Source organism: Lepisma saccharinum, chromosome 14 (assembly GCF_977018435.1).
Source record: "Lepisma saccharinum chromosome 14, izLepSacc3.1, whole genome shotgun sequence".
Taxonomy (NCBI): Eukaryota; Metazoa; Arthropoda; class Insecta; order Zygentoma; family Lepismatidae; genus Lepisma; species Lepisma saccharinum.
The window spans coordinates 61,203,151-61,227,390 of record NC_139242.1 but is presented as its reverse complement, the minus strand read 5'-3'; the positions used below and the strand labels follow the sequence as shown (position 1 = coordinate 61,227,390).

Genomic DNA, 24,240 nt, shown 5'->3' with positions numbered 1-24,240 from the left:
GAGGGGCGGCATAGTCGTGCGCACTGGGGGGGGGGGGGGTGAAGGCGAGTGGCGCGCATTGTTTACGGTGTAAACGTCACAGATACTTTTGTAACAATGGTGCTAAACCCAGCACCCTGTGTTTGGCGAAAATATACCGAAGATCTCCATTTCAGGAGTGGACATGTTTCAAACAAAAGAAAGTAAACCGCCCGAGGGAACCGACCAACATCTTTCATCTCTTCCGCATTTTCCGGTTAGAGGGTGAGTGGAAAGACCCTCAAATTTGCCCTTTCTCAGCACCGACACAAGGGGTTTGCGATGCCTCTATTATCGCGAGGAATTTTTATGACAGGAAATGGTAGAAAGTTGTGTTCACAGATGAAGCTAACGTGCCACCTTTCGTTGTCGGCGATTTTCCACAATCTTTCAAGTCGAATGCTAACAATAACAAATCAATTTGCCTTCTGCTGGTGTTCGGTGTACAGCTATCGATAGGGGTGGGCACGCGTCCTGCACCATAATGAGAAAATGCATTACGTATGTGAAATATATTTGGTGAATTAGACAGCATGTCTTCCTCAATAATTCAAGATAGCAACGCTTATGCTAGGGTGCCACCCATCCTAGATATATATACACACACACACCCACAAACACATACATATATAACATAATTTGCCCACGCTAAGAGGTCAGTGTTTCTACCTCGTAAGGAAAGGACGTTTCACTGTGTTTGCGTCACTTCATCCATTTCATCAGTTTTTCATTCATCCATATTGTCGTACTTACCCGTAGAGGCACAAAAGCGACGTAAAATAAGTAAAATAGAAATAGAGTTTAGGGTTTGATAAAATACAGCCATCTAAAACAGTAATGTAGTACAAGTAATAAAATAATGTCCTAGTACAATTGAGTAGCGTTTGACATAATTTCACAGTTCAAACAGCACTTTTCACGGCTGAGTGGAGTTCCACTCCACATCTCCCCTTCATGTTCAAATAAGATGAGCAGGAAACGTGTTTTTAAGCAGGCCGTTGGAGGTTCCAGAGCAATAGTTTATTAAGGAATTCTCCCGAGAAATCAAAAGGCCTGGCAACGCTGACGTGAGCCAGCGCGAATGTTGGTTCCCCCTGCTCTTTCTTGCACCCGCCGGCGCGATGTGCTTCTGCGCAGGTTTTTTTGCTTGTGGTTCCACTATAGCGTGGCGAGCCGCGCGTGGCGACCAACGATGACATATTTATGATGAACTGAACGGCTTGCGGTATAGCGTAATTAGAGAGGAACTTCAATTAACAGAAGGTGAGAAGCAATCTTTTTTGGATTTCTGCCTGAGACATATCAATTTTGGAACCATTAGCTGTCACGGTATCTAGTGACATGTGAAACGCAGTTCGATATAAATTATTTTTTGTTTATTGATTCATTTTATGCACAAACATGAAAGTGTGAGGTTTGATTTTATTTTGTGAATAAACTTGTATCCGACCCAGACGTCGGGAGTTGGGAGATGGGGTTTTTCTTGAGTGACAGCCGCCGCTTAGAACATGACATATTTGCGCCAACGCGGAGATAAGGAAAGATTATTTTCGCCGCTACCGGGCTTGAGTCGCAGCAGGCGTTCGAACCCATGTTCACGGATGACCAGGAAAACCAGCTGGAGCTCAAGCCTGCAACGATCGAAGACGCCTCGGTGACCGAGTTTCAAGACAATGGACACAGGTCATTCGCATCTCCTCCAAAAGCGAAGCCAAGCTACCTGAGCGTGGGTTTTCAACGGACGAATTTGAATCTCTCTTAAATACGCGGTGCTACCATCCCAGAGACAGTTTTTGACCCGGATTTCATAGAGAGAGCAGCTCCGCGCTACACTCTCGCGCGATCGTTGTTTTGTGTCCGTGAACTTTGTTTCCTTACGTACCGTGAACGAATCGCAGAGATAGAGTTACCAGTGTGCGCCTTATTTTGGTGAAGATTACGCGGTGATTTGTTTTTGCCAAGCGCGGACTACATAAGGATGGAGGGCTAAAGAAGATAGAGAAGGGGGGCGTCGCTTCCCTGACGCCTGCAACGACGCCGAAGCCAGTCAGACGACGCCAAAACCAAACACTGCCCAAAGCCCGAAGGACGCTTTCAGATCGACGTCCCAACCAAAGCCCGAAGGACGTCTTCAGAACGACGCCGATCGAAGCCCGTCACCAGAGAGAGAGATTGAAGGACGACTCCAGAACGACGCCGATCGAAGCCAGAGGGAGAGATTGAAGGACGACTCCAGAACGACGCTTCCAGAACGACGCCGAATCGAAGCCCGTCACCAGAGAGATTCCGAACCGGCGCGTGACCACGTACACCCGACGCTAGTGACAAGAGGAACGTCCGAAGTTCTGAGGAGGTGCAAGTACACCATATCGTCGCAATTATTCTTCGTCGCGATCGACCTCAGAGGACAATTTCGCCACAGAGGAACCGTGTGCAAGTCCCGCGTCCAGGAGAGATGAAGGACCACGCCATGTAGCAGAGTCTGGTACAGTATACTTCAGAGAGTCTCATGTCCATGTAAACGTGCGTCGTCAGTATCAACACCGTACAGTTAACGCCGAAGCCTCACTTATTTGCAAGTTACTCAGGAAACCCCAAACCTAACCCCCGCGTTTGACAATTTTTGGTATTGTAGTAAAAAAGGGTTATTTCATGTTCAGATGTTCTAATTTAATTGTCTGCATTCAGGGTTAGAAGCTCCATTTCATTTCTTTAATATTTAGTATAAATTGTCAAAGTGTGCTCCATTTCTTGCGTAACCGACCGCCCCGTCGCGCCATTTAATTTGTCAATAGTTGACTGATGAGTCCCTTTTAATTGTGGAAAGCGTAGTTGTTTTTATTGTAAGGTCGTGTGCGTGAAATAGTATTATTTGTTGCATAGTGGTTTTTAAGGTAATTTTTGCTCGCGCCGACGATTGATTAGTGTATTCCGGCAGCTGGAGCCAATTAAGTTTTTGCATCACCATGTAATTGAGTAGTTGTTCTCATTGGACGAGAGAGGCTTGTGTGTAATACCCCCGTCCGAGAAACTTGTATAATGTCGTGCTTACGACTCGATGCATACGTTCATTCGAACGAAAGATTTAACCACGCCGACCCAATTGTCTTAGTTAACCGCTTTCCGAGGGCTGGCACTTAAGTTAATTTAAAAGAGCACAGGAGCTGGCAGACAAATGCCCTAAATTCACATAAAGGTTTAAAAAATTAAAAGGAATGATATGTTAATGAGATCCATGATTTGTATTTATACTCCACATGTAAAAATACCTCATGTGTGTGAAAGAGAGAAGAATGAATGAGAGAGAGTTTGAGGAGGCTTTGTAAACAGTTGTTGATTGCAATATTTTTTTTGTTGTTACAATATATATTCACTTTTTTACCGTTCGTCAGTGTTGTTATTTGACGTTTTTCAGGTACCAGATATTATGCTATTAGTGTTTTATGATTGTTCGAATCTACATATCAAAGGTAAACAAAACAGTGTAACATTTCAAGGTATTAATCTCCGCCTCGCAATAGTATGACAATAAACGACCGTCTCAGTACCGAACTTGATAACTGGACCGTGAGTCACGACCGGTCTCCCGTACACATAACGACGTTTGGCCCCGTGCCGGGGTATGATTGACACGTCATTTCGGGGGCCGTGAGTGCACTCGTTACATAGCGACAAATAAATAATATTCCAGTTTTTGTAACTGCATTAAAAGTGTTGTTTATTCCAAATAATAAATATTAAATATACACCGTAGTTTGTAAAGTTGTGCAAGGGTGTGAAAATTTAAATTTCGACAGTTTTGTTCACATCAACTACTCTTATTTACATAATTAACTGCTTTTCAAACACCGAAATCTTGTTCAGTCGACGCAGTCACATTCATCACTGATTAATCAAAAGCACTGATATTTTGATCAATGAGCAAACTGCGTCAAGTAAATGATCTGTCTGCTCAACGAGCGAAAATCTTGCTCAGCGAGCGTCGCTCACATACTTGACGCGCCCATGATGTTCACAATCCAGTTCTGAGGGCGTAAATAACATTTTTGAGAGTCACAAAGCACTGTATTTTAGTTTTATATCGCTTATGTCTGTGTGACTTCAGTTATGCCATGTCAATTTCATCTTACACCATTCATTCTCATCTTTGCGATTAAGCATAAGTGGCAGAAAAGCCAAGGAAGAAAATCAAATGAATCAATCACTATATATATCTTACTTATGCAGCATTAGTGTAGGCCTGTAACTTTTGATAACTATTAAAACTGTACGTTTACCGTGTACAGGGTAACAAGCTCTGCTCCGTATAGTCATAAACGTTGCTAAATTAATCATGCAAATAAAAGTGCAACCTTACTGTACAGTCATGAAAAAAATACTTCCTCCATTAATACTAGTATAGCCTTATGGGGGAAGTTTTTCTTTCCACGACTGTACACTCAACAGCAAAAGAAATGGTATGTGAATTGTCCGTCACCATTTTCCTCCAATCTGTTGTCAAAAATACGATTATCATAAATTGAAATCAACACGTCAATAAGTAGAGGTCAATACCACCTTCTACATAATTCCATTCTTTAAAACAAAACAGGCTGTAGAATAGAAAAGAATGAAAATAACGATGGACAAGTTGTATTCTAGTATCTCCGCACAAGGGTGCGAAATCATTTAAGACTAGTGGGGGGGGGGGGGAAGATCTTAATCTACAAACCCCCTTCCCAAAAAACATACATATACATTATACGATATACATATTTATAATGTTATTAAAAATAAAAATAAATTACTAAATTAAAAATATATTATTATTACCAGAAAATAAATAAATTTGTTACTTTTAAATATATCCGATATTATAAAGTAGCAAACTACGTCCTTTACTAACTGGTTAAAGATGTTAATAAATTATGAAATAGTTGAAGTGGTTTTATTATGTGTACGTTTCTGTTTAGTTTGTGCTTTATGATAACATAAATCAATTAGATTTCATAATAATTATTGTTTTGCATTCTTGTTTTACTTCTATTGTGCGTATTGATGTAGATTTGTTAATGATCTCTTGAGAGAGAAAAAACATTGAACACTCACAACTACACTAATTTGTGTAGGTTTTCGATATTATTCTTAGTACGTATTAACACAGTATATTTGAAATTAAAAGTAATTGTTTATTTTTCCTTGTTGTAACAAAAACTCTCCCGCCCAAAAATTTTTGGTTGGGGGGATTTTTGAGGCCAAGACTGTTGGTGGGGGGGAAATCCCTATTCTCCTACAGCCTCCTGGTATTTTGTTATCTTACTAACCACTAACTTTTCTTTCTTATAACGATAGACATTTCTGTACAACACGCTGTATCCGCACGGCAGGTAATGTAATCCTAAACGTCGTCGCACGTTTTCCTGGACATTAGCACATAACGTTGTGCAAGGTGCTTTGCTTCTTAGTATACAAGCAGGTGGTGTTTATCTCACTCTCATAAGAAACAGGAAGCAGTTGGAACGATTAAGAAAAGAAAAAAAAGCGTTGCGAAATCATATTCGCGTATGTTACGGGAAAATGAATGCAAGACTAATGGGAACCAACATTTAAATTGGCTTGTTAAATTGCCCTTTGCCACGTCCCCTGCTATTGTGCTGCATAAACATTTCACAGGCACGCACCGACACAATGGTTCTTCGCCTATGACGCACGGAGGAGGGGAGGCGCGATGAAGTTTGATTTAAAATATATTTGCGTAATTAAACTGTGCAATTTTTAACATTATCATGTTAACGTTTGTTTTCCTGTAGGCTCGGGTGAGCTAAATCGTGATTGGACATTAAATTTAACATTAGGTTCTTACTACTGTACAGTGTCTCCGCCGTTAATCGAACGCGGGATCCACTGATTTATAGAAGTACAGCATTAGTCATTACAGTCTGGTAAAAGTGAATTGTCTTCTGATTCCAGATTTGATTCGCTCTGGGAGGCGCATTTCATTGGCGCAGACTACGCTTTACATTATAGCTCCAGTAACGATTAATCAAATTGTATAAAGTGTCTTTGAAAGAAAACATTGCCAAATTGTTCAAGAAAGAATATTCACACAAAACATTTCTAAACGGATCTCCTTACGGAAATTATTTGCTGGAAAAAGTCAGAATAAAAATAAAGGATGGATTTAATGGAAGGCTTCTTATTTTGTTATTCAAGCATTTAACTTTGCACAGTAATAAGGAGTTCGCGACGCTTAACTTTCATGTACAGAGAGACTTCCACACTAAAAATTTAAAAACTGCAACAGTAATATGTGGACAAAAGAAATTCAGTAGAATCAATGAGGGAACAGTGAATGTTCAGGGAAAAGTTTAAACAGAGAAGAAAATGAATTACTAATAATGAGCTATTAATTATCTTCACGTTTACGTCTAGTTATTTTTGGTCGTACTACTACTAGTAACATCAACAATCTCCTTGCCCCCTCCAAAGCAAAAAAAAAAAAATCAATTCGTATTGATTGTTTCAAACAACACAATGAATTCGGTGGTAGGCAATTAATTTGCCCATCATTATGTCTGCCACCGGCTGTAGTTTAGGATTTGAATTAATTTACTTCAGTCCACTTCCTGCATATATGGAGTCGTGACTGGACCTACAGCTTAAGGTGGGATCCGAAACATTATGTGCCTCCATCGAGTATCGAACAAGGGGGCCCTTGATTACAAGTCGACGACGTTACCACCACGCCATCAGGTAGGTCCTCTGTAGTTTAGAAACCGTAAGTGTATTGATTTACAAAATAATACATTCTTTAAAAAGCAACAGGAGGCGATAAATATATAAACAGCAGGAGGCGATAAATATATTCTTTTTAGTTCGATTACACTTTGCGAAGGGGGGAGGGGGCAGTCGCTGAGGTATGTGTCCTGAATGAATGGTGATACAATGATAAGAAGATGTCAACAATCACAAAAGTAAAAGGACAGGCAGGATGGAAGAAGAACCATGAGGAAGATTTGTCGAAGGTAAGAGTACCAAAATAAGAGTGCGTTTAAGTCCAGTTTATGCACAGATAATCTAATCGGGACTGCACCTACAGATAAAAGTGGGATCCGAACTACTATACGTGCCTCCACAGGGTATCAAACTCGGGACATCTTGATTACAAAGCGGCGACGTTGTTATCGACGAGGCCAAAAAAAAGAATTCGACCAAGGCAAAAAACCAGCAGGCCACGGCCCTACAGGTTTGTAGTGGCAGGGACGTAGGGTGCATTTTTTAAGTACGAACAACTGAAAACAAATGCCCATCTCTATTGCATGCTTATATTAACTTGTGCAGGCACTTACCTGTTACATTCGCCGTCACTTTCCGTCCAAGGCTCTTCTTGCGTCGAAGGGTGGAGGGTGCCCTGAGGATAGACGGTTTGGCCAGGTACCTCACGTTCTTCCTGGCCGACTTCCGCCTCCTCACAGGCCTCCGGCGGGGCACAGGGGACACTCCTAGGGGCACATAAGTGTCGTCTTCCGTGTCACTTTCCTCAGACACGTGATTTTCGATCACTGTCGCACCAACAACACCTGGGATCACGGAGGCGTTCACGGGTGTGGTCCAACTTATCAGAACACTTCTCGGAGGGTCGGGTTCGGTCTTGCGTTCGAAGTCTTCGATGGTCGCGTACAACCCCTCCTCGGCGCTCAACCTTTCCAGGGTGGCGACCGTGGTTTGATCCCGGATCTCCTTGACTTCATACCTCCGTTTCCTCGTCCCTCCGTCGAATTTCGGTTTTCGCTTCTCGGGGGGTACGAAGATCATGGGGTCCAACTTGAGCGATTTCAAAGATCGAGGTCTGCTCACCACCACCTGGTAGATGTCGCTTCTGTCGGTTCCCGCCTTCTTCCTTCTTCCCCGCGCCGTTCCCTTCTTTCTGCTTCTCCTTACAGAGCTCCTTTTCACCTCCTTCATCTCGGATTTCCTGACCGAGCTGGTCCTCTTGAAGTACCCCTCCCTGCTCACGCTCGGTTTCGGCTTGGACTTCTTCCGGAAGAGGTTCCTTCCGGGCCCGGAACTCTTGAAGTCCGTGAACTTTGGCATGGAGATCGAGAAAGAGAACCCGGAGTCTTTAGAGGACATGGGATCCGTGGAACCTCTCGAGGAAAGCGTCTTCGTCGAGCCCGATTTCGTCGTCTGCGTCGACGAAAGGGTCCTGTTGATGTTCGGGAGCGCCACGGGCGGGGACCTGGCGCGCTGCGGATGGTACCTGCTGTTCGGGATGGGCTTGTCCTTGATGACGCTCTCCAAGGAATGCGCCCCGCGGCCGCTACCCGTGCTGGGGTTCGAAAGGCTGTCCTCCCCGCTCGTGCACGGACGAGACGGCAGCTGTCGAGGTAGATTGCACGGCAGATCGAGACTCCTGGGTGACATCACGATGGGGGGGTCCATGTATATTCTCCCTAAGCAAGAACTGGCGGACGAATCCGACCTCTCGTCCGTCCTTGCTTCGAGGGAGGACATCGGGGATGTTGGAATCCGCTTCCTGATGAACACAGGGGAGCGATCGAACCTTAGGATCTCGACTCCAGAGGACCCCGTGGACTTCTTATCGCACGGCGACATTGACCTTTCCTGGGAGGAAGTCGTTGCTGGAAACACTAAAGGTCTTTTGATGCAATCTTCGCTTTTCATGCCACGAATCCACTGGCCGTAACCAATAACTAATGACTCGGGGCTTTCTTCCAGTTCTACCACGGGGCTCACCAGAGGCTTTTTGGTGGAATTGCACTCGGGAGGAGGCGGAGGAAGCGCTTTGGAATGACCTCCACGATCGTGGTAATGTTTTTTAATGGATATCCGCTTAAAGGAATCGCTCCTTTTGAAGGATGATTCGTTTCTCTCCTTCTTCCTCCTTCCCCCACCCATGAGGCGACGAAGGTTTTCAAGAGTGATTGGCTTCATGATAAGGGAACTGTAAACAAAAAAGGTGAAAACAACACTACAAGGCTCGTCCAATCATTGTATATTGGTTTCCAGCATAATGTCGACAATATTCCTGTCAGGAAAACTGGCGAGACGCCCGGTGAATACCCTCAGCCCTGCAACCTGGGGGCATCACAGACTCCGTAAGCAAGAAGACGTTCGGTCCACCAACTCCGTCGCCCTTCACACTCATCTTGTCCCGCACTGCACCTCAACACGCGCGCACACGTCTTCGCACATGGCCACAGCGATTCCACGATGCACATTCGAATGTTATCCGGAAGGAATCCACAGGTAGAACCACATTTCTGCTTTCCTTTACGCTTCCTCGTATCCGCGCCTTCGAGCAGAGTCGAGGAATTTCCTCCAGATCCGGTTCAAGGCACGCAAGCACACACACAACACACACGCACCGAGAACACAGCTGTTCGGACTTGCAATGTTAGAACACAAGTAACGATTGTCGCGCGAGGATGAACATCCACCGGCAACCGTAGAGCGACTGACAGGTCTTCCTGACCACAGGTAAGACGGAGCTGCGGGGAGACCGTGGCTGTTCACTCGCAACACTGCAGCGAGTCAAGCTAGGCGAGGCAGCCAACCAACAACCTTCACGCAGGCACGCCTGGATCTCCGCGGACCATCTCTCCAGCAACCTGGGCCAGCAGCAGCACCGCCTGGGGCCAATAGCACAAGGTCAACACTATTAAATGCTCAAGAGATCAAAGCCCGGGTATCGGTCTTTCCAGTTCTCCTCTACGAAACAATCCAGCCAATGTGTCACTTGGCGGAGGAGAGAGATTCGACTGACTCCAGCGAAGTGGGACGACAGCGAGGAACAATCCTCACGAATGTAGAAAGTGAAGCGGGACTCCGATAAGGAGCCGAAACGCTTTCAGGAGGGCGCCCATGCTAAAAAGGAGGCCACCGCAAGACAAGACACAATGTCTCTCTCTCGCTCGCAGCTGATGATCCTCTCGATATCTTAAGTCACAGTCCCACGGGTTTCACTTTTCCTCATCAAAGACAGAGATAGCAACATGGCAAGCCGATTGCCACATCAAGGAACGATTTATCAAACAGCGGCGTTTTTCTTTTCTTCCGTTCTTTCTCACAGCTTGCTCTCAGAACGGTACCTCACTCTGGATTGGAAGGAAAGATATACAGGCACTGGAAATAACAAATGACAATGCTGAAGTTGCTCCTTGTGCAGGAGCTTTGCTGGCTCCCTTGTATCTAATGCGAATGTATCTGGCAAAGTTTGATTCAGCTCCAGTATGGCCGAGATTAAGAATGTGTTGGGCCTCTCCCCCCTCCACCCCACACACACTAACTATGCGCCTTCATGGTACGGTGCAATGCACAGCTTTACATTTTAACCATTTTATTGATTGAATTTGTGCTTTAAGTCCACTTTATGTACAGTAAGGCTAATTGGGACTGGGCCTACAGTTTAAAGAAGGATCCGAACGAGTATGTGCGCCCATCGAGAATCGAACCGGCTGGAGCGTGATGCTGATCACAAGAATGTGTGGGGCGCCATCACTACACTCCCATGGAACGGTACAATGAATAGGGGATGGCTTTACTTTAATCCATTACCTGAGCATAACTGTTATCCACTTTAAATCACCTATTTTCTTGCTTTAAGATGCGGCAGATACGAGATATAAAAAGTGGCATATATGAACTTTAATGTTCCAAGTGTAAATGCTTCTCAGTAAACGAGAGGCATTGGTAAGCTTTGTCCATTTTAGATAAAAGCCACACAAAGTATATCTGTAGGTTTATTCTTGGAGGGCGCCTTGGTAAATCCGAGATAGTGTTTCCTCCCCCCTCGAAATGTCAAGTTGTTGACGATACATACATGAGGTGGTATAATCGAAAAACAATACCAAATATAGTCAGCTATCGAACAATCTACCGAGATAAACACGATGGCGGGCAATAAAAGGCAGAAAAGTTTACTGAAACTTGCAAATCCGGCGTTGTTCAGGTGTATTAGGACTTTAGGAGAGTTTAATGATTAATTGTGTCTTGTTATACTCCGACAATAAGAAGTAACAACCCCTAATTTAACTTTTCTAAAGTCTCCCAGCATCCTGTTTTATTTTTACAAACTTTTCTATTCCCAAGTTGAATCCTCGCAACCAAGGGCGCCCGCAGGATTTTTTCTCAGGGGGGGCAGGGTCATAGAAACTTTTATTATTATTATTACTGCTTTTATTGTTGCTATTATTTTTGTTATTATTACTATTATTACTACTACTTAGGTATGTTTTTAAAAAAATTACAGACATTTGTATTTTCCGTATTCTGTATATCTATATAGGCCTACAATTTGCATAACTGTACACTGACAAAAATCTGTTTTTTATAGTTAGATAATTAAGTGTAAAATAAACTAAGCTTAAATGTCACCCTACTTCAAATAATAATAATAATTGCTATAACAAATGGCCTGTAAGTCACAGAAAACAATATTCTTTGTTATAAAATATCGCTACAATTTCAAAATTCGTATTACATTAACTCTTTCCAGAAATCTCAGGTGGGGGAAGTGGCCCCCTGGCCTCTCCCTGCGGGCGCCCTTGCTCGCAACGAAACTGTGAAATTTTGCAAAAGTTAGTTTCTAGTGTTTCTTTATTTACCGATAGGCAAAACGGGACTAGATTTGGTTTAATGTGAGATCTGCATTGGTGAAATGCACCCAAGCTAGGAATAGAAACCAAAACAAGATGAGAATGATCCGAAAACTGATGAAACGCAGAGAGCGAGAGAGACAATCTTACTCTGCTCATCTTGCTCCCTCGTCCTCTCTTTCTGTTTCTCTTCGTGATAAGGTCTCCCCGATGGCGCAGTGGTAGCGTCGTCGCCTTGTAATCAAGGGATCCCGGGGTCGATACCCGGTGGAGGCACATAGTAGTTCGGATCCCACTTTAAACTGTAGGTCCAGTCTCGATCAGCCTTACTGTGCACGAAGTGGACTTAAAACGCCAAATCAACCAACCAATCTTCGTGATAAGTGGCCAAGGAGAGAGATACGTTCCTCCACTTCCTTCCCGCTGATAAAGTAAAGACAGAGAAAGAAGACTGATAGAAAACACCGTTCTCCTTTTTACTCTCTTTATCTTTCTCTGCTTAGCTTAGAAAATGAGATTACCTCATTTCTAGTACAGACAAGCTTATGAAAAGACAAACAAGGTAATTTTGATACAATTCTATGGTTTTACAGAACACACAATCCGTTTCACCCAAAAGGGCCGACTTCCCGATGGCGGAGTGGTAGCGTCGTCGCCCGTCGCCTTGTAATCAAGGGGTCCCGGGTTCGATACCCGGTGGAGGCACATAGTAATTGAAATCCCACTTTAAACTGTAGGTCTAGTCCCGATCAGCCTTACTGTGATAAAATAAGTCCTCACTTGAATCAAATGATGCACTTTGGTGTTGCTTTCACGACATACAAAAATGCACCCAAATGCATCAAATGTGAATCTGATTCCTTGAAGAAACCATAAAACATACTTGAATCAATCGATGCATTCTGGTGCATCAATCGATATGATGCATTTAGTTCTCTGAGTGTATTCTTTGTGAGTGTCCCTTCATCATATCATCGCCATCCTCGTCTTCGCGACTGCTCAAAATTGGCAGAAAAGTGAAGTTAAATAAACCAAATCAATCAATCAATTTCATAACCTTTACATCTTCATCTTCGCGATTAGCCAAAAGTGACAGAAAACTGATGTAAAATTAGATAAATCAAATGGAAAAGTCTTGCGCCCGAAACCTAGTCGGGGCACACATTTTCAGTATTTGGGTCCACGTAAAACTACATTGTCGTAAATACCTTGTGTATCTCTAGAATGAAGGATCGCATTGAGCGGTTTGACATTCTGCGTGGGTGTCATCCACCTTCCTCGATACGGCACCAAAACAAGTTGTTGCCAGGACAAAACCGTTTAACCCGCGTCGAACAGGTTCAGCTCTATAAGGTACACAAAGCCATTAAGTGTTGCGAGATTACGTTCGGTTACTTTCACCGATGTTACTTGCACTTTCACCCAGGGAGAGGAGGACTTTTAATAAGCAGTTGTGGTACCATTGTTCTGCAGTGATCTCTTGGTTAATTTAACATCGATTATTTCCACTCCGTTACGCCTACAGATAATCAAACTTTGATGAACAACGATGGTCTTCTAATAGCTTTGAAGGGAAAAGTTGAATTGAGGAAGTTTATTGCGCTTATTTTACATTCCGTATATCTACAGCTGGATTATACGGGACTCTCAGGAACGTAAGAATTATTAGTGTTTGTTTAGGGGCATGGACGTCCGCAGAATTTTTCGAAGGGGGATAGACAAACCCCCAGAAATCACTGCTTCGGTTTGAAGTTATCGCATTCCTGCAACGCAAATTTTCCAGGGTTCGAATCACGGCCTGAGGACGTGTGTTTGCTGTGAGTTAATTCCTTTCATCAGATCATAACTCATCCTCATCTTTTGTTTTTAAAAAATATATATTTTCCAATTTTTAATATTTTTCACAATTAAAAATACAAAGATAAATTGAAACAAAGCGATTAGCCAAGAGATGCAAAAAAGCGACGCTGCACAATAAAAATCAAATCAAATTAACGCAAATTGCTGTGACGAAAGTAAAAAGTGTGAAATATACCAATGTTAGGTTGACGTTTGTTTTCCGGGTGGAAACAACCCACCTGCTCTCCGTCCCAACGCTCTTGTTTGGGGGATGCCGTCCATTCCTGTACTTTGGAGCAGCGAATTATTTACACACCCTCCAAGATCTTTTCCAACTATCCCCCATTAAGCATTTCACAAAGTTTATACTGTCCTACAAACCACCTTATACTCCCTGATGGAATACAGCGAGATAGTTGTGGTGTGAGAGATTTGCAATCGTTTGAAACGATACTAGATTTAGGAAGAAGCAAAGCTTTAAAATGTAACTCAAATATTTGTTACAAATGTGACTACAATTTTGGATGAATTCGACTTTTCCGTTGTCATGGAAACTTGGATCTATTGATGGAGAATCCCTGGCACATAAAAGCATACTAGTCAATTCGATAAATCAAGTGGAATAATACATTATAAACTTACCACACTCAAAGATAAAGCTGCAGTTGTACAGTGTCATCGCTTACCTGTAAAGAAAAAAAAAGAAACTATGAGATCTAGGTTGTTAAAATAGAATGCAAATTTCACAAAAAATAAATTAATACAAAATCACTTACTATTCTTGCAAGAACAGAACTGAAAATATACATATATTTACTCCCTTTCCTATTGTTAACATAACTACTGTCGATGGCTTTCCTTGTATGGAGCTTTTTACTCTATGCTGTTATATAATACTTTGTTGTCGACCTGTTTAACGTGCTATACGACATCTTTTAGAAAGGGACAAGAAGAAATTATATTAAGTTCATTCTTATCCACAGGGGATACAAATAGAACACACAGTTTAAAATACATTCTGAATTGCTGAAAATTTATCCATCCCGGTAATTAAACTCGTGACTACTTGATTGTGAGGCAATATCGTTAATAACTACATATTGCAGGCTCGGTGCCGAATGCGTTAAATGGACGGCGCCAGAGTTCCCGGGTTCGGGTCCCGGCATGGGTGTCCTTTGTGAGTGTCCCTTTCTCGTCGTGATTAGCCAAAAGTGGATGAACAGCGGCTTAAGTAACAAAAATACAAACTACAAATAATGATATATCAGTGTTCTATTGTCGTCGTTTTCTTTATATAGGTTGTCTTATTTGCACAAAGAAATATCTATTTCAATCTGAAAAATTGCTTATCAATTTCAGATATAGCCTATCATTTAGAGTTTGTGTCGGATATATGAGTTTTATTTAATATTACTTTCCATTTCCTCTTTCAGAACTTTTAAATTGAGTTCAGTGTTTCTTGACAATCTGCATCTAATTCCTTTCCTGCTGTTTTAGATCTCTTTCGCACTTTTAGTGTTTTGTAGAAGTACACATTTCTTACCTTTAGTTTAATATTTCCGTCATAGATATCGAAATGCATCAAATCAAGGTTTATGCACTTTTTGTGCATCACTATATTTTTGGTATCTTTGAAATTATCATTCAGTGTGTAGCTGGAATCAACATGCCTGTGTCAATTGACACTCATTTAGGTTCTGTGTCCATTTTCCGAATTTGTAAGCTTCTTTATATGTGCCCTTCTTTCGTTTTAAAGGTTCTGTTTTCTTTTGCTGTGTCTTTTTTAAAACGAATTTACACGCTTCTTTATGTGTGTCCTTTCATTTTTACATTTTTTTTCGTTTTGAAGGTTCTCTATTTTCCCGAATTGGCGCTTCTTTATAAGTGCCCTTCTTTCATTGTAGTTTTCTTTTTTCGTTTTAAAAGTATATATTCGTTTTTTAATGAGTTGGCATCCACAACTCTCTCTTTTCTCCTGTTCGTGTCGATGAATCCGTCCCATGACAAGCACAAAGGGACAGCCGTCAACGACTTCACACCGATCCTGGGGAATAAAACGTGTGCTGTTTTGCGCTGGCGTATCCCGTTACGGAAATACCATGAAACGCCCCTTGGGAGATGACGAAACGATAATCCTTGATGGACGCAACAGTCATGATGTAAGCAATCGCTGACTGAAAGATTCTCACCAAGCACGATACGAAATATTTCAAGTAGAACTACAGAATGACTTTTGCATCTCTTTTTTTATTAGATTTCGACATTCCAGTTAGCATAAAGGATAAGGCTATGTATGCCCTTGTAATCACCGAGTCCCATGGTTCGATTCCCTTTCGTGGTACACTTTGCGATTTAACATAAAAACTGTAAATTGTCTGACTGTATTAAACAATAACTTTAAATTTCGTGACTCTATACATAAGAAATGTAAATATTCCGACCTCGTATACATAAAACTAAATTTTGTGGCTTTATATATATAATCTCTAAATTTTATTTTATTACACACAAAACCAAATTTTCTTATTTTATTGCACATAAAAAGTGTGTGTGTTGTGATTTTATTATACATAAGAACTTATTTTGGAATTTTATTACATATAAAATCGGTAAATATTGTGATTTTATTACACAAAAAAGACTAACACATCTACCTATCACTTTGCCATCTACAAGCAAGCAAGAAGGAATGATCCGGTTTATCTTATTGAAGTACAATGAGTGGGAAATGGGTGACTTGTGCCAGTCTCTGTAGTGTAGCGATTTCGATGTGTTCAGTTCGAATCCTGGGTAAGGCATGAACAATTATTTGATCTGTAAGTTAATCGTGCATTCAACACGTATTCATATTCTTCGGCGTGAGTAAGAGGTAGCACAATCACGCATGATGCATTTCACACACCACCATTCTAACTGAAGTATTTCGGTGATTTTTCATCGGCCACTCCAGGTGAACGTTGATGCGTAACACCGTTGACGACAACGTTGACGGAAAATATCTAATTGTATTTCTTTCCCTCTACCTGTCTATCAAGGCTTCTCCGTCGCGGTTACGAATTAGTACAGACAGGAGACGTGATATAAGTCATCACAATTCGTTGAATGATATGATACCCTTGAACGATAGGCAAAACAGTTGACACTCTTGTTTTACAAGGTTGCATAACATAAAGGATACTAAGCTCTGTCTGTAGTCTTCTATGGTATTGGGTGGTCTGTCCTGGCCTGGGCTTGAGGTGTTCCTTCACCACATCCGTCTAGTTATCATTGATCCTCATCTTCGCAATTAGTCGAAAAGAGGACCACGTCTAAAAAAATGATAACCACATTCTTATTACGTGATCCAGATGTGGTCTTATTAATCAATGATAGGAAGTTTATATATTGGAGTAAAAAGAAATGCAAGTTCCAATTTGGCCGTGAAAATGCGTTAAATTTTAGGTGTGATTATATTTCACATGATATGGTAATAATCAGAGGACATGATATGGTAATAATCAGAGGTGTTCACCATCCCGAGAGCGGTCTCATGAGGGCAGACCTAACCATCATCCTCCGTAACCATCATACTCCATGATACAAAGGGTTACAAGAGAAAACGTTCCTACAGAACTTGGCTTCCCATAATATATCAATTTATCATTATATAATTTCATTTTATACATCGAAACTAGAGTATTTACATTTTGGAGGGTGGGCAAGCTTGATTTTGGTTGGGCTATGGGCACTCTGACCATGCTAGATAGTAGGGATGGACCGATAAGAAATTTTGGCCAATACCGATAACCGATATTCCAACGATCCAATATAAAATTGTCCTTGAAGAACCTGAATGGTGCATTGACCTGCTAAATAAATCTATGTTACAAGATGACTTCAGTACAAAAGAAGCTGCATATTTAGACATTAACTTCAAAAAGAAAGCAGGGCACGGAGATGTTCATATCCATAAAAATTGTTAACAAAATGGCGGAATTTTTAACTAAATTATAAGATATTTATAGATATGTAGTTAATTTTACCGACACATCGATATGCGTATATCGGGCGATATCGATAGAATATCCTACTAGATAGTTTGGCAAAATCTCGGAACGATTCCGCGATCAGCGAGCCCATGCGGTTTGCTGTGCTTGCATGCACGACGTCAATGGTCTATCCAATGGGCGTTGGAAGAATGAGATGCACTTTCATTTTCAGAGGGAAACCGGTATTGAATTGCTTCTCCAGAATGCACAGCAGCCGAGCCAAGAAACATCGGCCCATTGCCCCCTGGGAAAGGAGTTTGTTTGCCTCCATCCAGCACACACGGTGCTCAAAAACTGCAAGACTGTCGAAGCCATCTGCATAAAACGCTCATTGTTGTCCCATTCCTTGCATGAATAAAACATCCCCCCCACGTAAATAACGCCAAGTCCCCCAAGCCGTTATTGTTACCTTGTGCTGAGCTGACTCTTGAATTTACGACCTAAAACAACCGCCATGATTTAGCGTCGTTAAAGACAATAGCGGAAACTTGTAATTAAAGGTTCATCTCTTGACGGTTTTTATATATTCTTGCGCTGCTTGATGCTCACGTGTTCCCAGAAATTCCACTTTTTTCCATCTTGAACCTTTCATTTTACTCTTGCTCTCCCAGCATTCCCAGAAGAATTTGCTCAGTCGTTCATTCCCTCTTCTCGGGAACAAATTATCGACAATGTCTCAATTTCAGGTAAAGAACGAATGGATATTTATTAAACAATTAGGTGATAAAAACGGAAAATAATAACATTGTCAACTCAAAACAGGACATAAATTCAACACTTCTCTTCAGTCTTCTTGCTAAGGTAAACAAACTGCAAAAGAAAAATATGCACAGTTTAGGGCAATGACTCCATAAGTCATGATAATTTTAAAAAAAACATGTATGCGGAAAGTGATGTTCAATAATATCATTATAAGGTTGTAACATAATGTTTTGTGTGCTGAAACTGTTATTAAACTATATGCCACAAAATAAAATCTTTTTTTGTTCCCCAGTGTAGGGTCAAGTGCCCATATTTCGGATAGGTTCATAATTTCGGATACCAAGAAATTTCCACCTTAGAACAGCGGCGCCGAAGTGCAGATAGTGCCAACTAACACGCTACTTCGTCCCCCAGTTTCACCCTTGTACGTGACCTTGAGCAATGTTTCTTTAGTGTGTGGCTGATATTTCTGACTTTTCCGGAGTTTTGATGTAATATTTCACCATCCAAACTTAAGGCCTACAACTAGAAGATTAGTGTTTACTCACTTCTGTCTGAATTTTATATAATCTTGAGAGATTCAGCAAACATTATTACGTAGTTTCAGTCACATTATTTCAAAGGGAAACGCACAGAATCGCCATATTGAATATGCGACTGGGTTTCCTAATTTCGGATGCTACACGGGTACGTAATTTCGACTATCCGAAATTGTGCACCCTTTCCAAATACTCATTAGTAATCCTATCCGAAATTAGGAAATACCCTATCCGACATTAGGCAACCTTTTTGTCAGACTAAAAATATGCATACAATTCTTTGTTTCATAAAATATACCAAGTATTTCTTATATATGTTAATATAACTTTCAGAAACATTAATAAATATATGTTCAATGTTTATCAACACATTTATGGCTTATTTTGTTTACATTTAGGTACTGAAAATCTAATTTGAAATTAAGTATCCGAAGTATGGGCACTTGACCCTAATAGTTTAAGAATGGTCTCAATGGTCTGATCCCAACCACCAAGGTTTCTGGCGACGCCAGACAAAGTAAAATAAATAACTTTCTTTCATACATTAACGGACTGAAAATGAAGATAAAATTAGCTCCCAGAAATTCGGAGCACGGACAATTTGCCACCATTTATTTTAATGCAATGTTCACGTGTTGAATTAAGGAGTGACCATGTTCATCGATAGAAAAGATACCCAGGTGGTCTACCTGACCATTATACATCCCATCGAGTTTAGATGCAAATATATTAAATATGAAAAAAAAAAAATATGTACATATATGTACTCTAAAATGCTCTATTTGGAATGAAAGGTTAACATTTCACTAATTGCATCTAAAAATGTTAGAAGAAAAGCGTGCAATTACAAAATTATCCGGAAAATCCTTATAAAAGTTGTTTAAAATTCAAAAATCTACCTCTCTCGACTCGACTTTCATAAACTTACCCTAGGTATTCATTTGTTTTGTATGTATCCATATTTTCCTTCAGTGGTCTGGTAAGAAACTGTGAAAATTGTCCGGTATACGAGAAATTAAAAGAAAACAAACAAAATTCGTGGGTCATTAAAACCTTGTGAACTGTGAGAGAGCAGTGTGTACGAGATCATCTGAAGATAATAAAGGTTGTTGGCGGATGGATGGGAGGAGGAGGGGGGGGGGGGGCAGGAGCAAAAACGAAGGAAAAAGGAGTGACTGATTAATGATACACTACATTAGCACATGAATGATGCGTTTCTGCCAGCCTATCCAATCTGCAATATTCGCTCCAGCCATTGCCACTTGCTGTGCAGTTCAGAGGCGTGGAAGTAGGGGGAAGGGGGTGCTCTCAAGGTTTCAACACGGCTTCAAGTTTCCAGGTAAACGAGATGTTGAACTTTGGCATCTTGACGTCTTCATCTTTCCCCAACAAGCAACGCGTGGAATTTCCAAAATTATGGAGTGATTTCTCTTCGGAAACCATAATAGTAGATCGTCAGCGTCGATTTGGCAACCCCGCTGTCACGCGCACCTCAAGGCGTTTAGCTGAGGAAACCCGTCTTGGCAGAGCGACGTTGCCACATTTCGCGAGGTCGGTCATTTGCATCTGGGCATGAAATCCAACGCCCATGGCGGTTAAGAACTGCAGATGCGGTCCACGCCTCTGCCTCTCTCTCTATTCATCTTGAGGAAACGTCTGAAAATGACACTGGAGAAACGATATTTATCTTTACTGAGGGCAAACCACCATTTGTCTTATAAGAAGGGACGAAGTTTTCGTCCAATTTTTCCCTAAATTTCGATGTTATTTTTTATTACAATTCGGTGTTATTTTGGCGGTTTATGGGAAAATTCGGTATTATTAATTTAAAATCAATGTTATTTTTATATGCGTTTTTACTGCTTCTTCTATGCTTAAGACTTTAGCATTGCTTTAGTTCTGGAAAATTGAGAAAAAGTTTAGTTATAATGACAAAAAAAAAAAAATAAGGCTAATCTTTGTGAGAAATGATCAAATTTCTTGCATTTGGAAAATATTTCATCTTATTGGCCACTAAATATGCAAGAAACACTAAACCACCAAACACCAATAAATGAAGTGTGACAATTTCTTTCGAATCGAACTTTAACCGGCTAACCTAGACATAACAGTACTCTTGGCGCTTCAGGTATCTCTTTGAACAGAAGTGTTATCCCCAGTTTGTATTGCATATTTCGCTCCGTTTTTCGCGTTAAAGTGCAAAATTCAGTATTATTTTGAAATATGGCATAATTCACGTTATTTCGCGATACGGAAACTACGAAAACTTTCCGCTTCAACCTAATCAAATACAATTTAAACATTTTATTGTGCTTCCTTCAAATTTTCGGTGTTAAAGAGTTAAAACGAAAAATTTACGTCCCTACTCATGAGTATAATTTCCTTACTCCGAGAGTTGACACTCACTCCTGTAGTTGCTTCTCATTCGAAAATAATTTGGTTCAAACATATACATTACAGTCCATATTCTACTAGTTTCTTTGTTATTATTGCGACGAAGATTAATTGTACGCTATTATTCTCTAGTATGAACTTTGAAGAACCTCAGAGTTAGTGACTCCCTAAAAAAAACAAGAAAAAGTTGATAAATAAATGCTCTCTCAGCCAAAATATGCATTTCGGTATGGTATTTCACGTATATTAAATACCACCAGAAAATATCCTCCTTCTTCTGTAATTGTTGTCTGGCGTCGTCACCCCCCTCCCCCGGATATTACCAGAACAAATTCCCTGACTTTTCCAGATATTTTCAATTGACTGACTGACTGAACGAATTAGGTTATTTTATGTTGCTTTTCCGCCACTTTTGGCTAATTGCGAAGATGAGGAGTAATGATACGATGAAAATGATGAATGGGCCCAGAATTGGTGGTTCGGATCCCGATTGAAACTGCAGGCCCAATTCCGATTAGCCTTTCTGTACATAAAGTGAACTTAAAAACAAACTCAACAAAACTCATCATCAAAGCATTGACTCTGGTTGCAACTGGCACATTTTTTTTAAAAGTACTTCTTTTTATACACGAACACCAGACGCAGTAATTTAGCGTATGTAAATAAATGGAAAAACGCATATTCTTAGCTTATACAGTAGCTAATTGTATATATTTCATAATTTCTCCAGATTTCTGGATATTTTATGAAATTTCTTGACTTTTTCAGGCATAGGTCGATTTTCCGTAAGGGCGTATGAGGTGTCTCTCCCCCCTTCTCAATACCTAGAGAACCAAGTGCATTGATATAAAGTCGGGACATAATTTAATGATTCTGTAGCAGAAGCTTAGCGGAGAAAAAAGAATGTTCAATAGTCCTCGATCCTTAATCTGAGGCATATCGTGCCATTATTCTAAGAACCGAGTCTGTATTTCTCGCTACATTTCTACAATATTACTCCTTTGGCATATGCGAACGGTAGTGTTCCCTATGTGTAAGGTTCTGGATCAAGACAACCTATTTAAAGTTTATAGGCAGAATGAACTTGCAGACGATCCAATAAAACTTAGGTTCCGAGTTTAACTCCCATTTTTTATGGTGATTTAAGCGTTCCTATAGAGGATTTTCGAGCTGATATTAGATTAAAACCTGACACAACTCATATATATTCAAGAGATCATACAATGTGCCATATGGAATTAGCGATAAAGTAAAATCAGAATTGGATAAATTGATAGAAAATGGAATTAATGAACGAGTCGACACCAGTGAAAGGGCCAGTCCGATGGTTGTCATCAAAAAGAATAATGGGGTTTTGCGTATTGCTTGGAATTGAACAAATATGTAGAAAATGCTTCTTATCATCTACCCCAGTAGATATTTACAAGAAAGCGAGGGAAAGTAATTTATTTGTTAGTTTGGATTTGCAAAAAGCGTATTGGCAATCAGCTTCGAGTGAAAAGGCAAAAAACTTGATGGTAATGTATAGGGGGCGGATTTTTTAATATTTGCATGTTTTTTTTTATCCCTTGGGGAAAATTCATATGCTTTCAACAGATTAATTCATTTTACTTGATTGGGAGCACCCTGACAAAGTTTTATAAGGCATGTAAAGGCATTTTTGAGGGGGTTACTGCATATTTTAGCTTAATGCGCATGTCCTTTGCTCATTTAATGCAATAGTTTACTTCAAGATCGCCTCTAACAGGTTCTTGTCCTTTGTGGCAAGAGTAATCTACATCGCTGTAGTTGGTTCAAGTGTATTCCATAGCTGGAAACTTTAGATGTTGCAAACATAACATCAAGAAAACCAACCTCCCCTCCGATCATCTACAAATCAAAAAGAAATGAGCCACAGTTCCAGGTGCCAGTGGCAGCAGCAGGGTGGCATTATTTGTTGGTTAGCTTTTGATACGTTATCTTCGTAAATCTGCGGGAGTGCCTGTGCCTGAGTGGTATTTGTTTAGGGTGGCTTCCGATTGCAAATGTCCATCTCTTGGGGAGGGGGGGATGCTACATACAGTAACGGCGATCAAGGGGATGGTGGGGGCATGAGGGAGTTGACCCCCTCATACTCATCACCGGCATGTTTTTCTCCCGCAATATGGCTTCTGTTAAGTTTTGTCTACCAAGAAAAAGTAAACTATCCTTACTCCTCCAGTTTTGGCACCCAATCGCCGCTACTGGCTACATATACAGTGCGTTTCTTTCCCCTGTGGGCGCCTGACGACGGCAGGCTTGGCGGCCGCCCAGACGCCAACTCCCGTCAAATCGCGTTCGATATATCCGCTATGGAAACCGCTAGCTTCGAAATGACTTGAAGTTCTCATAATTATAGTTACGTACAATTACATTCAAAATAAGCACGTTAATTGTCACGGGGGGGGGGGGGGGGGGGTTGGAAATGTTGTCCTCGTGCAATTTGCCATCAAATGCCTTTCCTTGTTCTTTGGCCACATAATGTAGGCGTTTATGTTTAAAACCCGTTTCGTGACTTTTCTGATTGGTATTCATTGATTGATTGATTTAGTTCGTGTTTTAAGTCCACTTTATGCACAGTAAGGCTAATCGGGACTTGACATACAGTGTAAAGTGGGATCGGAACCACTATGTGCCTGAGTGAGTGGTATTCATGTTTCACAGGTATAGTGTTCCTTTGTGACTGTTTTAGTCACAAGTGCTTCTTTCGAAGCTTATACTTCCAAAGAATTTACTGGAATCTCCCTTTCCTGACCTGGAAATATTTAAAACAGTACAGCGCGTACTATTCTCCACCAACTAAAAGAACGAAGTGAATGTAAATAAAAGCATTTGACTTTGGATATCCTGACTTGATTCCATAATTCTGACATCGGCTCATTTTAGTTACAGAAGGTAGCTACATGAAATCAACTCCCACCCTGCTTTAGTATAGAAGTTCTCGGGCTATGTGCATCTGTTTATATCCACTCCCTGCTTGCGGTGGACGGACGATTTGTCAAGCCTAGTCTGAGCACTTAGTATTAAATTAATATCTTAGGTATCAGAATACCTTTTTGTGGTTCACATGGAAATTTTCATATAATATTATTGTGACGCACCTAA

The 24,240-nt window shown here is 40.9% G+C and overlaps 1 protein-coding gene across 9 annotated transcripts in view; it reads right to left on the bottom strand.

Moving 5' to 3' along the window:
* The window catches only part of DIP2 (disco-interacting protein 2), a 513,412-nt gene that overhangs the window by 250,007 nt on the left and 239,165 nt on the right, over positions 1–24,240 (bottom strand). For 4 of the 9 annotated variants that reach the window (XM_083135751.1, XM_083135750.1, XM_083135752.1 and 1 more), the window contains exon 1: positions 7,347–9,547. The exons of 3 other annotated variants lie outside the window; for them this stretch is intronic. In XM_083135751.1, the coding sequence (XP_082991877.1) occupies positions 7,347–8,952 (1,606 nt within the window). In that variant the 5' untranslated portion in view covers positions 8,953–9,547. Of the gene's footprint in view, positions 1–7,346; positions 9,549–24,240 lie in introns of those variants that run through there. 2 more of the 9 variants (XM_083135753.1, XM_083135755.1) reach the window with 1 other exon arrangement.